Below are 13987 nucleotides of genomic sequence, written 5' to 3' on the forward strand. Positions count from 1 at the left end.
ACATCCATATTATGATTTTATATGATTACCATTATCATTGTCAATAAAATACTGAGGATAACTTATTTGTTAAGAACCATTTTTAATGATACTATTTAATATATTCCATATTCCTTTAACATTATTTTTATCATCAGCTGTTATTTTACTGTAGTAGTCCTTCCCACATCTCCTTATAATATTAGTTATTAATATTATTCTTATATTTCTTGTGTCTTTATTTTCTCCCCTTTTAGTTCTCTGTCTTATGAAATCTTTGTATCGTGTATTTTTCTTCTTGCAGGCGTTTTGTAATCCCCTGGTGATCCATGGATGATCTCTGTATTTTTGTTTTCTGCAGTATTGTTTTATGGGACAATTTGAATCATATAATGATCTGAATAATCTTAAGAATGTTTCATGTGCGCTGTCAATATCCTTTTCTTTGTATAATGATTCCCAATTTCGTGCCAGTAAATCGTGTTGTAGCGCGTTCATCATTACTTCCTCACTCGTCTGTATTCTGGTTTCTTGTCCGGGTGATCTTTGTTGTGTTTAATGTCATAGACTGTAAAAACTCTGGTAGGTGGTCACTGATATCGTTGATCAATAGTCGGCTCATTGTATTGTTTTCTATGTCATTAGTGAATATGTTATCTATTAAAGTGGCACAGTGGGATGTTACTCTGCTGGGTCTGGTCATTATTGGAAATAGGATCATATTGTACATTGTGTTGATGAATTATTCAGTCATGTTTTGTTTATTTGGATTCAACAGATCAATATTGAAATCCCCACAAATGAAAAGAACTTATTTTTGAAAACAATTCCTCCATCCAGTCCCTGAAAGATTCAATACTAGACCCTGGTGCCCTGTATACACACAACTAGTTATTATATTTTTGTTTTTCTCTCTACAGATTTCAATTGTTATACTTTCTAATAAGTTGTCCACCACAGTTGTCGTACATTCTATCACTTTATGATTCAGGTTTTTGTCTACATGCATAGCCACTCCTCCTCCACTCTTATTTTTTCGGTTTATGTACCCGAATTCATATCCGTCTAATTTAAAGTTTGTTTCTTTATCAGGAAGCAGGAATTTAAATGACCCTCAGATTTGCACTATCCATTGTCTTTTCAGTTGCAGATCAATCAGAAAGTGCTAACATGTTAACAGTTTTTTCAGATTATCTACATTTATATGACTTGTAACGTAGAACACAGCAGCATAACATTATCCCAGCAATCGAGCGCCCCACGCATAGCGTGACATCAGAGGAAAATGGGCGCTATGTGAATGTGGTCTATTGTTTCAGACTGTTGTCTTCCACTGTGGTCCAGGGCTGCCCAAAGTGGGGCCCACGGAGCAAAGTAAGCCCACCATAAGATACGATTGGCCCGCCAGATGTTTCTATCAGTGGTCAACATGAGTTACACATATGTTGTTTGTCAACTTAAAAGATAATTTTGTAGTTCAAGAAAGTCATAGTTTGACGATAAGATAGTAAAATACTATATATAAATGTAATATATTTCACCAACATCAACGTGACCATAACCTCGGCAAATGCAAAAGTATTTCGTTTTAGTTTTAGATCTGAACTGAACAAAGGAGATTAAACAGCTCAGCAGCTTGAATAATAAGACATTACAAATGAAGACACATGTACGCAGATGCCTTCCGGGTATTTAATCATCCAAGCTTTTTAAATAACTGACAATGGTGAGGATTTATTTGGGTGAGTATATTGCATTATGCAGTGTTTATCCTTGTTGCCTCACTGGGAATAAACTTACAATAACTGTTAATTCTGTGATGTTCACATGTTCAACAAAGGGTGTATCACAGATTGGCCCAGCGCGTAGTGCAGGCCATCACAGCCTTGTCCTGTGGTCCTGAACAGGATATACGGTTGTACAGAATGAATGGATGGAAAATGATTAAGGAAGAACTTCTGAATACAAATGCATGACCACAGATTATAGGGCGAGTTGCGGCCTGTGATGAATGAATTTTCTTCTAAAGAAACCCTGGCCTTCACCTGGCCAGTGAGTGAATAGAAGAAACACAATTTGCAGGCATTTCCTCTCCCTCCCTCCTGTAAATTGCTTGTACCGACAAATACTGGAGTGTCAAGGTGAAGCCACAACATTATTTAGCTGGTACCTGAAGCAATAGGCTCACGTACTCGGAGGAAGTTGTACTTACAACACTGGAGCCAGTGTCAGTGAAAGCAAAAAGTAATTCAGAGACTGTAAATACTGGTAGATAAAAGGGAAAGCGGATATCAGCAGCACATTGATTAAACTCTGGCACCGGTTCACTGTTTTCATTTTCTCCTTGTTATACCAATCTTAGTGGGTGAGATTAGCTCTGCACTCAATTTATTTGCAGGCTATTTCACAAAAGTCAGGTAAATCCCAGGATGCAGCAGTTCTGCTGTGATTGCATTTTGCCTTACATCTGATGCTCTCGTGCTGAAATGACTCAAACGCCTGCAAAGTCAAGAGGGAGGAGCACCCCAGGAGAGCAGGACAAAAGTTAAAGTTCATGTGGTCTATCATATTGTCTTTTTGGGTTTTTATTTATATTAATTTCATATTTCAACAAGAATTTCAATTGCCAAGATTTTTTTTTTTTTTTTACAGACATTCGTGGTCCCCAGAGAATGATATGAGAATAAAGACTTTATTTGTTGATCCACTGACTTTTCCTCTTGCGCCACCATGAGGTCCACACGTTTATTAATACATTACACTGGAATATTCTTATTCCCTGTAAACACACCAACTGCTTTCAGCCAATTAGCAAAAGAAAGCACTTTTTTACAATCTTGGGAGACATATATCTCTTTTTACAACAAAAGGGCCCGTAGCACAGAGGAGGGTCCATTTGGTAACGTGCATTGTTATCTGAAGGGACTGTTTTAATCCCCTGCTGAGGGTGCAGTTAATTAGGTTGGGTAGAAGTGTTTTTTTTTGTTTGTTTCTGTGCTTAATTATATCGGCGCTCAATAAAACCACACATGCAACTGTGATGTAACCGCATCCCTGCAAATACCAGCATGTGGTACTGTACATATTTGTCTTACTTTGCTTCCCATTTTTAGATGAAAGAACTTACGACTGTCTCTAATCAAACTGTGTTTGTCATCTGTATGTTGACAGTTCATCCAGCATCTATTTGGTGATTTTGATTTTTGACTAATTTGAATGTCACAGATTTATCAGAGTAGCTTTAGATAACAATACTTCAAAATGTTTCTAAATTTAAATGTATTCAACTGGGAGTGTTTGAAGGCTTTAAGGTTAAGAATAATAAAATAAGTCTAGTAATGGCAACATGTATTTCAGGCGTTACAGATTCATATGCAAAAAAAAAAGGCCATGTAACTCACTTAAATGACTTGGCACTGTAGCTTTTAGCAAGGCAATTCGCCTGAGGCAGCAACGGGACTACTGAAGGGATAATGGGAGCACGAAACAACATTCAGAAGCAGTAAAGATGTGCTGTGTGTAAAGATTTTTGTTGAAAACATTCAAAAATGAAACAAAAATGATCAACATAATGTGAATAAGTAACAGTTTTGGCTTATGATGTCTATGTATTGTGTTCCAGAGATATCTACTGAAGTTAGCATGCTAACCACCTAGCCCCAGCCCTTCCCAGTCCGAAGCTCCTGTGCTGGCGGTGTGAACACCAACACTCCCCCGGTCCCTGAGTTCCCAGTTCGAGCTGCTAGCTGCATGGCTAACTGAGCTAACCAGCTAAGGGCGGCTACAGATAGCAGCAGTTAGCGCTTTCTGTGATGATATGCTTCCCCCTATTCGTTTGAGTATAGAATTGAAAGGTGGCCATTTCTTACATACTGCACCTTTAAAGCCAGCTTGGAATAGAGGAGCAGCTCCAGGCTGCACGAGCCATGTGATTGGTAAAATTACAGCTGAGCTAATTTTAGGTGTGTAATCATGATTCATTCTTGTAACTTTGTGAAACCCAAAAAGAGTGAGCTGCAAATTGTATTCATTGTAAAGAGAGCTGTGAACTAGGACTGTGTTCTTACAAAGCATGTGACTTCAAGTAGTTTTCAGACACTCTGCGGTGATTAATAGTGCAGCAGAACCAACAAAACAGTTTGAAAATGACCAGCAACTCCTCTTTGAGTCAGTGTTGATGTAATGCTCTGTGATAAAGTGAAGCATCGGTATTCCACTGGATAAAACAATTATTTAAAACACATCTGTTTCACATCTGTTTACTGTTGGCAAGGCAAGGCAAGTTTATTTGTATAGCACAATTCAGACACAAGGCAACTCAAAGTGCTTTACAGGAGCATAAAAATGACATCAAAAGAAATTAAAAATTGCATTTAAAATACATTAAAAACAAGTAGGAAGACATCAAGAAACAAAACATTAAAACAAGTTAAAAAATAGGAAAGTAGGCTAAAACAGAAGAAGTTTAAAAGAGACAAGACTAGAAAATTCAAGTCACAGTGCAGTTCAAAGCCTTGAAATTGCTTCAGTGAAAAGCAGCGGCAAACAGAAAGGTCTTCAGCCTTGATTTAAAAGAGGTGAGAGTCGGAGCGGACGTGCAGTTTTCAGGGAGTTTGTTCCAGATATGTGGAATAATAAGTGAATGCTGCTTCACCGTGTTTAGTTTTGACTCTGGGGACTGAAAACAGACCTGTACCTGACGACCTCAGAGGTCTGGAAGTTTCATAACATAGCAGCAGATCAGAAATGTATTTTGGCCCGAAACCATTCAGTGTCTTATAAACCAACAGCAGGATTCTGAAATCTATTCTTTGACAGACAGGAAGCCAGTGTAAAGATCTAAGAACTGGAGTGATGTGATCTACTTTTTTGGTTCTTGTTAGAACTCGAGCAGCAGCGTTCTGAATCAGCTGCAGCTGTCTGATGGAGTTTTTAGAGAGTCCTGTAAAGACACCGTTACAGTAGTCGAGTCTGCTGAAGATAAATGCTTGGATAAGTTTTTCCAAATCCTGCCGAGACATAAGTCCTTTTGTCCTGGATATATTCTTAAGGTGATAGTAGGCTGACTTTTTAATTGTCTTACTGTGGCTGCTGAAATTCAGGTCTGAGTCCATGATTACACCGAGGTTTCTGGCTTGGTTTGTAGTTTTCAACATTTCAGATTGAAGCTGAGCAGAGACTGTTAGTCGTTCTTCCTTGGCTCCCAAAACAATTATTTCAGTCTTATCTTTGTTTAACTGAAGAAAACTCTGACACATCCAATCATTGATTTGTTCAACACATCTACTCAGCATTTGTATGGGATTATAGTCCCCTGGTGATATGCTTATGTAAATGTGTGTGTCATCTGCATAACTATGGTAATGGTTGTTTTCCATTATCTGAGCTAGAGGAAGCATGTAAATGTTGAATAGTAGAGGCCCCAGAATGGAGCCCTGGGGTACTCCACTTGTCATTTTCATCTGCTCAGATGTGTAATTACCAATAGACACAAAGTAGTCTCTATCATTTAGATAGGATTTAAACCAATTCAGTGCTGTACCAGAGAGTCCTACCCAGTTTCCCAGTCAGTCCAGTAGTATGTTGTGGTCGACCGTGTCAAACGCAGCACTGAGATCCACTGAGAATTTTGCCACTGTCTGTGTTTAAATGAATGTCATTGAGGACCTTGATAAGAGCAGTCTCAGTGCTGTGATGTGGTCGAAATCCTGATTGGAAGACATCAAAACAGCCATTTATTATTAAGTAATTGTTCAGCTGTTGAAAAAACAGCTTTTTCGATGATATTACTTAAAATTGGGAGGTTTGATATGGGCCTATAATTATTCATTACTGATGTGTCTTGCTACAAAAGAACACCTTAATATGGTCCCTGTCAGCTTGTATACCAACATGGTTCTTTAATTTAAGCCTGGATTTATTGTTAGACTGGTTGGGGGAGTACATGGAATAAGATGCATTCATGTTAACAACAGCACTGAGTCAGACGGCATTTCACTACCAAATCACTTCATGTTAAGATCTGTTGAATTTTTCTCATATAGTAGACACGATTACTCAGGATATAACTGATGTACTGCTGAATCATGGTTTTTATTCTAAACACAGCTTTTGTGATTTTATGCAACACAATCTTATTTTCTCAGGGAGAATAAATCAAACTCAAATGGCCCTTCAAATTACTCAAAGTGCTGCTGCTTTTTATCCACCTGTCTTATCAAAAACTGAACCGGCATTTGAATTCAAATAGCCAGTATGATAGAGACTCATTTTCAGAGCTGGTGACTTTAAACAGTTAAATTACAGTAGACCTCCAACATATCACACTTTAATAATCATATTCCCTACAACCACACCAGCTGGTTTCAGCTAATTTGCACAAGAAAGCAGAATCTTTCTTTCCCCTGAAATGAACTAACACAATTAAAGAGCCCGTAGCATAGAGGAGGTATTGTAAAATGCATTGTTGCCTGAAGGGATCGTTTTTACCCATGACTATGAGTGCAGTTAATTAGGTTGGGTAGAAGGGTTGTGTTTCTGCACTTAATTACATCAAGGCTCAATAAAACCACTGTGATGTAACCCAGTCCCCACAAATACAAGCATGTGATGCAATACATGTTTATATTTTAGGTTTCCCATGTTGGATTTAAGAGCAAACACGGCACGTCTATGTAGATTATTTTGAAAGAGGGAAGCTTTTAGATACAGAACTACAAAGTGTGGCTATGTTTGAAGTTTTGGGGAAGAAATTTTGATCAGAAGAGAAAGATCTTCACTGACTGATTTTTTTTTTATGCCTAAACAAACTAAATAAACAATCTCTCTTTGTTGTCATGACTGAGTAAACTGAATAAACAAACTGACATTAAAGGACAACACAGTTTCATACTGTTTAATTTTGTTTATACGTGGCAGACCCTGACACCTTTCTAGGTTCAAACAGTGTTCTGGGACCTTATTTTCCTCTGAGAACAGCTTGTTTATTCAGTTATGGAAAAAAATAATATTTGAGTGTGTATGATTACCTCATTAATATTGTATTGTAAGTCTGAGTTTGAATCTCTTCTCCAAAAACTACATAGTGCCCCCTTTAAATCTCACAAAAATTTAAATGCAATGACATTGAAGTAATTGCGGGTGGATGTGTGCTTCTGAGTAAAGATAATCCAACAGGTCTGTTAAAGGCAACATAACGCTTTATTTCATGTCTTACAGTTGGACAATTGTAAAAGAATAAAAAAAAAAAAAAACATGAACAGAAGTGGACAGAAAGAAGACAGCCTCCGAGTTCGTCTAAAAGAACAGAATGTGTTGTGGAATCAGCTGTTGAAGCACAACCTCAAACAAGGCATCTTTTGTAAAAAATACAATTTTAAAAAGTAAAAAAAATAATATCAGAGTGGCATAAAACAAAGTATTAAGCTTTTTCTGCAGTAGCACAGTGTGCAGTAAGCTACCCTTGATAAGCACAGACAACACGTCTGCAGTCCAAACAATAATATAATTAATGTCTTGGACAGAAGAAGCAGTGAAGAACAAAGAAAAAGAAGAAAATCCACTGCACAAATGCTCCCTGAGGTAGTAGGGGTATAGCACGTGTGGGCTGTCAGGCATTTTATCGCCATTCTTCAAACACAATCTCATCTTCAAAGGTTTTTAGGAGAGTACGTTTTCTCGAACTGGGCGACGTCAAACTTCCGAAGGCAGCCTTTGTAGTTCATGTAGCGGATCTTTCCGAAAACGGGTCTCTCTGCCCAGCCCTGGTCGTGGACGCCACAAATGGACCACATGCAACCTACAGGAAGGGAACACGGTGGGGAGGGCATGAATAAGTGAGAAAATGTGTTCAGTATATCAGGGTGCACAAATGACAATTTAATCTATAGTGCCCTCACCGACGAAGCCGTTAGGGTCCTGGCCATCCAGCTCGTAGCGATCGTTTAGGTACAGAGCAATTGAGAGCGCCTCCTCGGGTGAAGAGGTCCACTCCAGAATCTTTTTAGCCCAGTACATCCTCAGGAAACCGTGCATCTTCCCCTCAGTGACCATCTGGTACTGATGGAGACAAACAGCAGTAAGAAACAAAGCTGAACACGAATAAGAAGGACACGGTGAGATCTGTTGTGTTTCAGACTAAATGGTGTACCTGAGCAGCGTTCCACAGTTTGTCGTGTGTCTTTGCTTTCTCCAGCTGCTCCCGGGTGTAGATGTACGGCCTCTTGTCTTTGGCGTGATCTTTCAAGGTCTTCTGAGCCCACTCGTACGCACCTGAGCGCCACAAACACATATCAAACAACAGCATTTTAAAGAAGCAATCAAAAAACAAACGCTTCAGGAGCGGAACCATTTCAAACATCATCAATTAACACAAATTAATTCAGACTGTGAGCACATGACTCTTCTGAATGATTTCACCAATAAGACACGATGTCAACTGACCCTCCACGCTGTCATATTTCTTGTTGTAGAAGCAGAAGTTGTCAGTCAGCTCCCTGCGCACCACCAGCTCCTCGATGTAGGAGGAGACGGTCACACCTGCCTTCTTCCCACTGTGCTGAACCTGCAGCGCCACCCGCTGTGCTGACAGGTGGCCTGATGGGAGGAAGAATAGATGCTTGAAAAGGATAAGACAAGAGGCAGACGAAGACGGACAGAATGAGGCGGCGATGATAAAAGGGCGTCTTTGCCAGCTCAGAGTTGGCATGAAGAACTTTCAAAGCTAACCTATTCTGTGATCTGGTGTCATGGCTGCTCTCTTTGAACTCAACTGAGGATGGTGAATATCTCAGCAACTTAAATAGCAACAAGGGGATGCTGATGCTCTCTGGATGACAGTGATGACCAGCCAACCTTTTCAAAAAACTCAGTGGTGAGCGTTGAAGCAGTTCTGAATAAATGGCATCCAGTGGTTTAATGGCAGCGTCGGCAGTATGAGCAAACAGGACCATCAGTCATCTAACAACATTTCTGAGTACTTATAATGGTGTACTGTATCTATTATGTTTCCATTGTGAGTACAGATCTGAGTATGAACATCAAGCTGTTGTGAAATGAGCACATTTAGTATTTTTGGAGTTTAAAACAGGTTCGTACTACTTTTTAACAGGTGACAGAGCTTTCTCCATAGCTGCCCCGTCCCTCTGGAGCGCTCTCCACAAACACATCACAGACTGTATTTGAGTATTGTTGAGCTGAACTGTGGGCCACGCCCCTCCAGCCTGGATACACCAGGTTGAGTGCCTCTCCCAGCATGAATGCAGCAGTCTGAGTGCACCAGGTGAGGGTGGTTGGTTAATTAACTGGGTTTGGAGTCACACACACTCACAATCACTACAGAGCAGCAGTGGGAGCACGCAGCATGAGAGGTGACTGAGATCTGGAGATTTGGACCAGAACATCAAGACTTGTTTGTGCAGAGCTGGGCTTTCGGGGGAGACGCAGCCGGTGACCTCTTTGTATTTTCATGGCCTTGTTTGTTGCACTGCTGGTGTCCACTTAATGATGGTGAGCACTTGGGTGATTTGATTGGGAGCTGTAGATGGTTGGGATCATGTAATGTAAATAAATGTAATTAAAATATTATTTTATGGTTGAATGCAGTTAAAGTATCATGTATTTGGATTTATCCTGGAGAGCTGATTTATTGTATAGTTAAAATCTTAGAATCATATGGTTAAATCAAATGTATTGAAGGTGATTGCTGTATACTGTATTTAACTTATTTATTTGGGATATTAATTATTTGCTGCTTATTTACAGGGTTTATTTCTGGTTATTTAAAAATTGAGTAATTAAAATGTCCAGACTCTCGAAGCCTTGATTGTCACATCTAAATTGATATCATTTACAGTTTACAGGATTCCTTTATGCCAACAGCAATCAATATATACTGTCACTTTCTTTATTTTGCCAGCTGCATATATTACCTTTATTTAATGTTGACTAGTTTTGACACCAGGAGGGAATAAACAAATATGATGATGGGATTGTTTCATTACAAATATTAAAAACACTTTTGGCGTGAGTGGTTCAGAGATCAGGGCTGTCCAAAGTGGGGCCTGTGGACCAGAGTTGGTACACCAGCCTCACTATTAAATGAATCAAAAGAAAATTATATAATGAATCACTACTTATGCCGTTCTATTTTTTTTGGGGGGGGGGACTTGGCATCTAAGGAAACCCAGAGAGACAAGTGAATATGAAAAAAATAAATTTAAAAGGAACTTTTAGGAAGATTATCCGCACACACAAGTATGGAGGAAATGTGAGAAATATGTTATAAAAGATTTTACTCAGGCATCAACTATCTTCATTCATGGCACTACTGACCGAAGCGGAGCCAGGGCGAGAGCTGGCTGAGGGCGGGAGCGTTTGGGTCGTTGCGTTGGGTGTCAAATATTTTAAGGCGTAAATCGATGAAGGTCTCCAACATGTCCATCCCCGCTTTGGTTCCCGGCTTAGCCCACTCCGTCTCTCCAACTGTTCTGTCAACCTCCAGGGAGGCCAGGGTTTGTTCCCAGTCTACTGGCTGTAAGATGAAGGTGGGAGAAAAGACAGAGATTCAACAAAGGTCACAGCTGACAGTGATGAGCTAAAACATACAGTCAGGCTTCATAGAGAACGGCAAACTTCAAAGAGAGGCAAAGAAAGTTCTGAGCCTCTTCACCTAGCCTACGCTATCAGTGAATGGCATATCAATCGCAGCACTGCAGTGAAAGTACACACTGCTGCAGCTTTTATATCTAGTGCTGGGAGGGAAATTTAACCTTCTGGACAGTCAAAAAAAAGTCTACAGTTTATATTAACTCATCAATAAATAATGTGCAGAGATGGAATAGCTGAAGGTTGACAGTAAGTGCTTTATTGCGGCAGCGTGACTCCCAAACTGAACCCATGAACGAGCTCACTGACAGCCATCTTTCCCTTGTATTGATCTTAGAAAACACTTCCAAAGCAATGAATATTTTTAGGAGAAGACAAATTATGACTGTTTTTTCTCCCCTCGCCCATCCAAAGGTCCTTGAATGTGACATAAAAACAAATGCATGACTTCTTTCTTCTTCTGACAATAGCGTGCTTACTTTTATTCACAACAATCTTTCTGTGCCCTTCGCTGTCACTGCAGCACTTACTTTGGCGGTTCTTGTAGCTGTGTGGGGGTGTTTCTCTACCAGAGGAAAATCAGTGAGGAAGTCCGGCAAAATCTTGGTGATTTTTCCTCTGATGGTCCTGGCGGCGTACTCGAGTTTAGGCGAGGCCACCCAGCAGGGAACAACATTGTGGGCATCAACCTGTCAAGAGGAAAATGAGGTGTTTAACTCATAAACAGGAGAACAAAGAAATCCAGCCAACACGTATAAAAGGCAACACACATAAAATGAGAGGGAGGTCGATTACATTGTTTTTCATATTTGTTCTCTTGGGTGCACCAACGTAATGAGGACAACAAATAAAGCGAGGCCATAATCAGGAGACAAATTAAACAATAGTACGTAACTGCAAACAACCAGAATGCAGAGCATCCTATCAACACTCTCTCCCCATCTGTTATACCCCTCATCCACTGGTCAAAAATCCCACATAAACCCTCTAAGATCAGGCTTTTGTGTGCAATGATAATGTGTAAACTCTGCATTTGCACCCAGGTCAATGGACTCTGCAGTAGATGGTTTTTATCACCTCGGCTCAGCTTTGATCTAAAACATAAGACCCGGGTGACCCGGCTAACTTGAAGGGGGATAAAATAAGTTAATCGTGTGGCTTGTTTAGACTTTCCATATCTTATTGAACCGAATGGTTTAAATTCTGACAGTGAAACGACTCATTTTGCGGGGGTTGTGATGTTCAAAATAATTTATCCATCGTTTTACAGACGCTTCTTTCACAATGGGTCTGTTGTTGTTTTCTCTTCTGTTACAACTGTTTCTGGCGTACAACGTAATGCTTCAGATAAAAATCACAGACGTGCTGCCTTGCCTGCGGGAAGTGGGAATGGGGCCGATAGGCACTTTTTAGCAGGTTGACCTGCCTGCTAATTTTGGTGGAAAAGTGAGATCAGTGAGTTTTTACCTGTATGAGGGGGATGTCCTTTGGAAGTTTCTTTTTGATTTCTTCCAACCACTGTAGGGGCTCTCTGAGGGGGGAGAAGTCCGTCACCACAGCCCCCAGGCCGCGGTCTGACACAAAGCCGGGGAGGACCTCCCCTGCTGCACCACGCAGCAAGTGGAACTGGATGTCCAAGCTTTTGCAGTCCTGTTTGGGAGGAGCAGAACAAAAAAGGTCGAACACATTTTGCCTTTACGTCTGCCAGCCTGGCCCTACTTGGTATGAATCGGAATTTCACTCAGGTCTCCTGCACAGACATGAGTTGTGTATCGATTTGAGGGGGAGACGGGTGCTTGTTACAGTCACGAGACGTCACCGCAGCCCACTTTATTGTCGTGGCCATGTCAGGCCATAAAACATCTCTGATGTAGGTGCGCTGTGTCTACATGTGTCCTTTATCCAAAGAGTAGTCTTCAAGAATGTAGTCTTTAAAACTGAACAAGCTAAATAAAGAAACTCTCTATGTTTACATGACTGAATAAACAAACTGACCTTAAAATGACAACACAATTTCATACTGCATTACTTTGATTATATGTGGCGGACCCTGCCACCTTTCTAGCTTCAAACAGTGTTCTGGGACCTTATTTTCCTCTGAGAACAGCTTGTTTGTTCAGTAAATGAAAAAATATTTATTACCATATATAACATTAATAGTGTAAATATTAAAATTCTGAGTTTGAATTTCTTCCCCAAAACTACATAGTGCACCTTTAATGATCGATACATTATAACTACAGACAATTACAAAATGACAAACGTCCATCTCAAGTCACCAGGTTTGGACTCTAGAAGTTACCACAAGAGTTGTTCACTCTATTTAATTATTTTTAATTTAAAAAAGAAGAAATAAACAGTTAAGTGATATTACATTGAGCTGGCTGATTTACTAATGGACTTTAATGTTGTGATACATGTCTTTTCCATCAATCAAATGAATACTGCACTACTGGAATATATGGCTGCAGTCAGAGGAAATCATGAAATCAGCACCTCAGCAACATCCTCCAGACCTTTCAGCATAAAGCTGTAATGTCTCAGAGTGGACAGCTCTGACTTGGGGACATTCAGGCAGGCACAGACGTGCAGAGGAAGCTTCTCCTTCACAGCAAGCCGCTGGGCGTGGATCAGAGCCCAATTATCTGAAAACACAGAGGAGACACACAGACACATGTTGTAGGAAGACAATAAAACAAGCTTCTTATTGCACTGCTGCTTGCTGCTTTAAGTGATTTACCTTGTACTCTGTGGTCTCTTGACATCCAGTACAAGACCCCCTCTGAGCCCTGCTTCATCTTCTCAGTGTCAGATATAACACGAAGACGTTTTTTGTTCAGTTTCATCTCCTTCTGGTCGGTCCTCTGCTGCTGCAGGAGGTCCTGCAGCCAGCCCGGAGCCCGCTCCCTCTTCTCCTCCTTCATGGGAGCCACTTTCTGCTGCTTGGCTCTGGGCCCGGCGGCAGCAGATTTTGTCTTGCGTTTTTTGTCAGACATTATGGTTTGACTGGTGAACACTGAGGCTGACCTCTGACTACTTTGTGCAACAAGCCTCAGCAATGGCCTTGGTGCAAAGGAAATGAATGAGCTGCAATGAAAAGAGCGAAAAACTCAAAAACATAACAGAAACCAAACATTACGAGATACCATTATGTAGACAAAGTGCATGAAGTAACCACACACTCATTTATAGGAACAAATGCCGACGACGCTTAAGAAGCTGTGAAGATGCAACTTACCTCCAAAAGCAGAAAAACATACAAGGAGTCAAAGTCTTGAGGGAGTCTGGAGGACAGGAGAAGCAGCTGGTCTGGTGGGAGCCCGGTTATCCTGTGCCGTGTTTCCCTTTATGCAACCACTTACATGAGCACGCTGCTGTGTAGCTTTCGTAACACTGTTTTCAT

General features: G+C 40.5%; 1 protein-coding gene across 1 annotated transcript; it reads right to left on the reverse strand.

The window, feature by feature from the left end:
• Nucleotides 1-7160: 7160 nt before the first annotated feature.
• Nucleotides 7161-13935, reverse strand: cpdp (CPD photolyase). The gene is made up of 10 exons (XM_073490875.1): nucleotides 13823-13935; nucleotides 13325-13671; nucleotides 13081-13229; nucleotides 12052-12234; nucleotides 11115-11273; nucleotides 10312-10510; nucleotides 8422-8574; nucleotides 8129-8250; nucleotides 7878-8037; nucleotides 7161-7777 (listed from the first exon to the last, which is right to left on the reverse strand). The coding sequence occupies exons 1-10, from the start codon at nucleotides 13840-13842 to the stop codon at nucleotides 7629-7631; spliced, it is 1641 nt and encodes a 546-aa protein (XP_073346976.1). The 5' UTR covers nucleotides 13843-13935; the 3' UTR covers nucleotides 7161-7628.
• Between the last annotated feature and the right edge of the window lie 52 nt (nucleotides 13936-13987).

The sequence above is a fragment of the Pagrus major genome, chromosome 21 (assembly GCF_040436345.1).
Source record: "Pagrus major chromosome 21, Pma_NU_1.0".
NCBI lineage: Eukaryota > Metazoa > Chordata > Actinopteri > Spariformes > Sparidae > Pagrus > Pagrus major.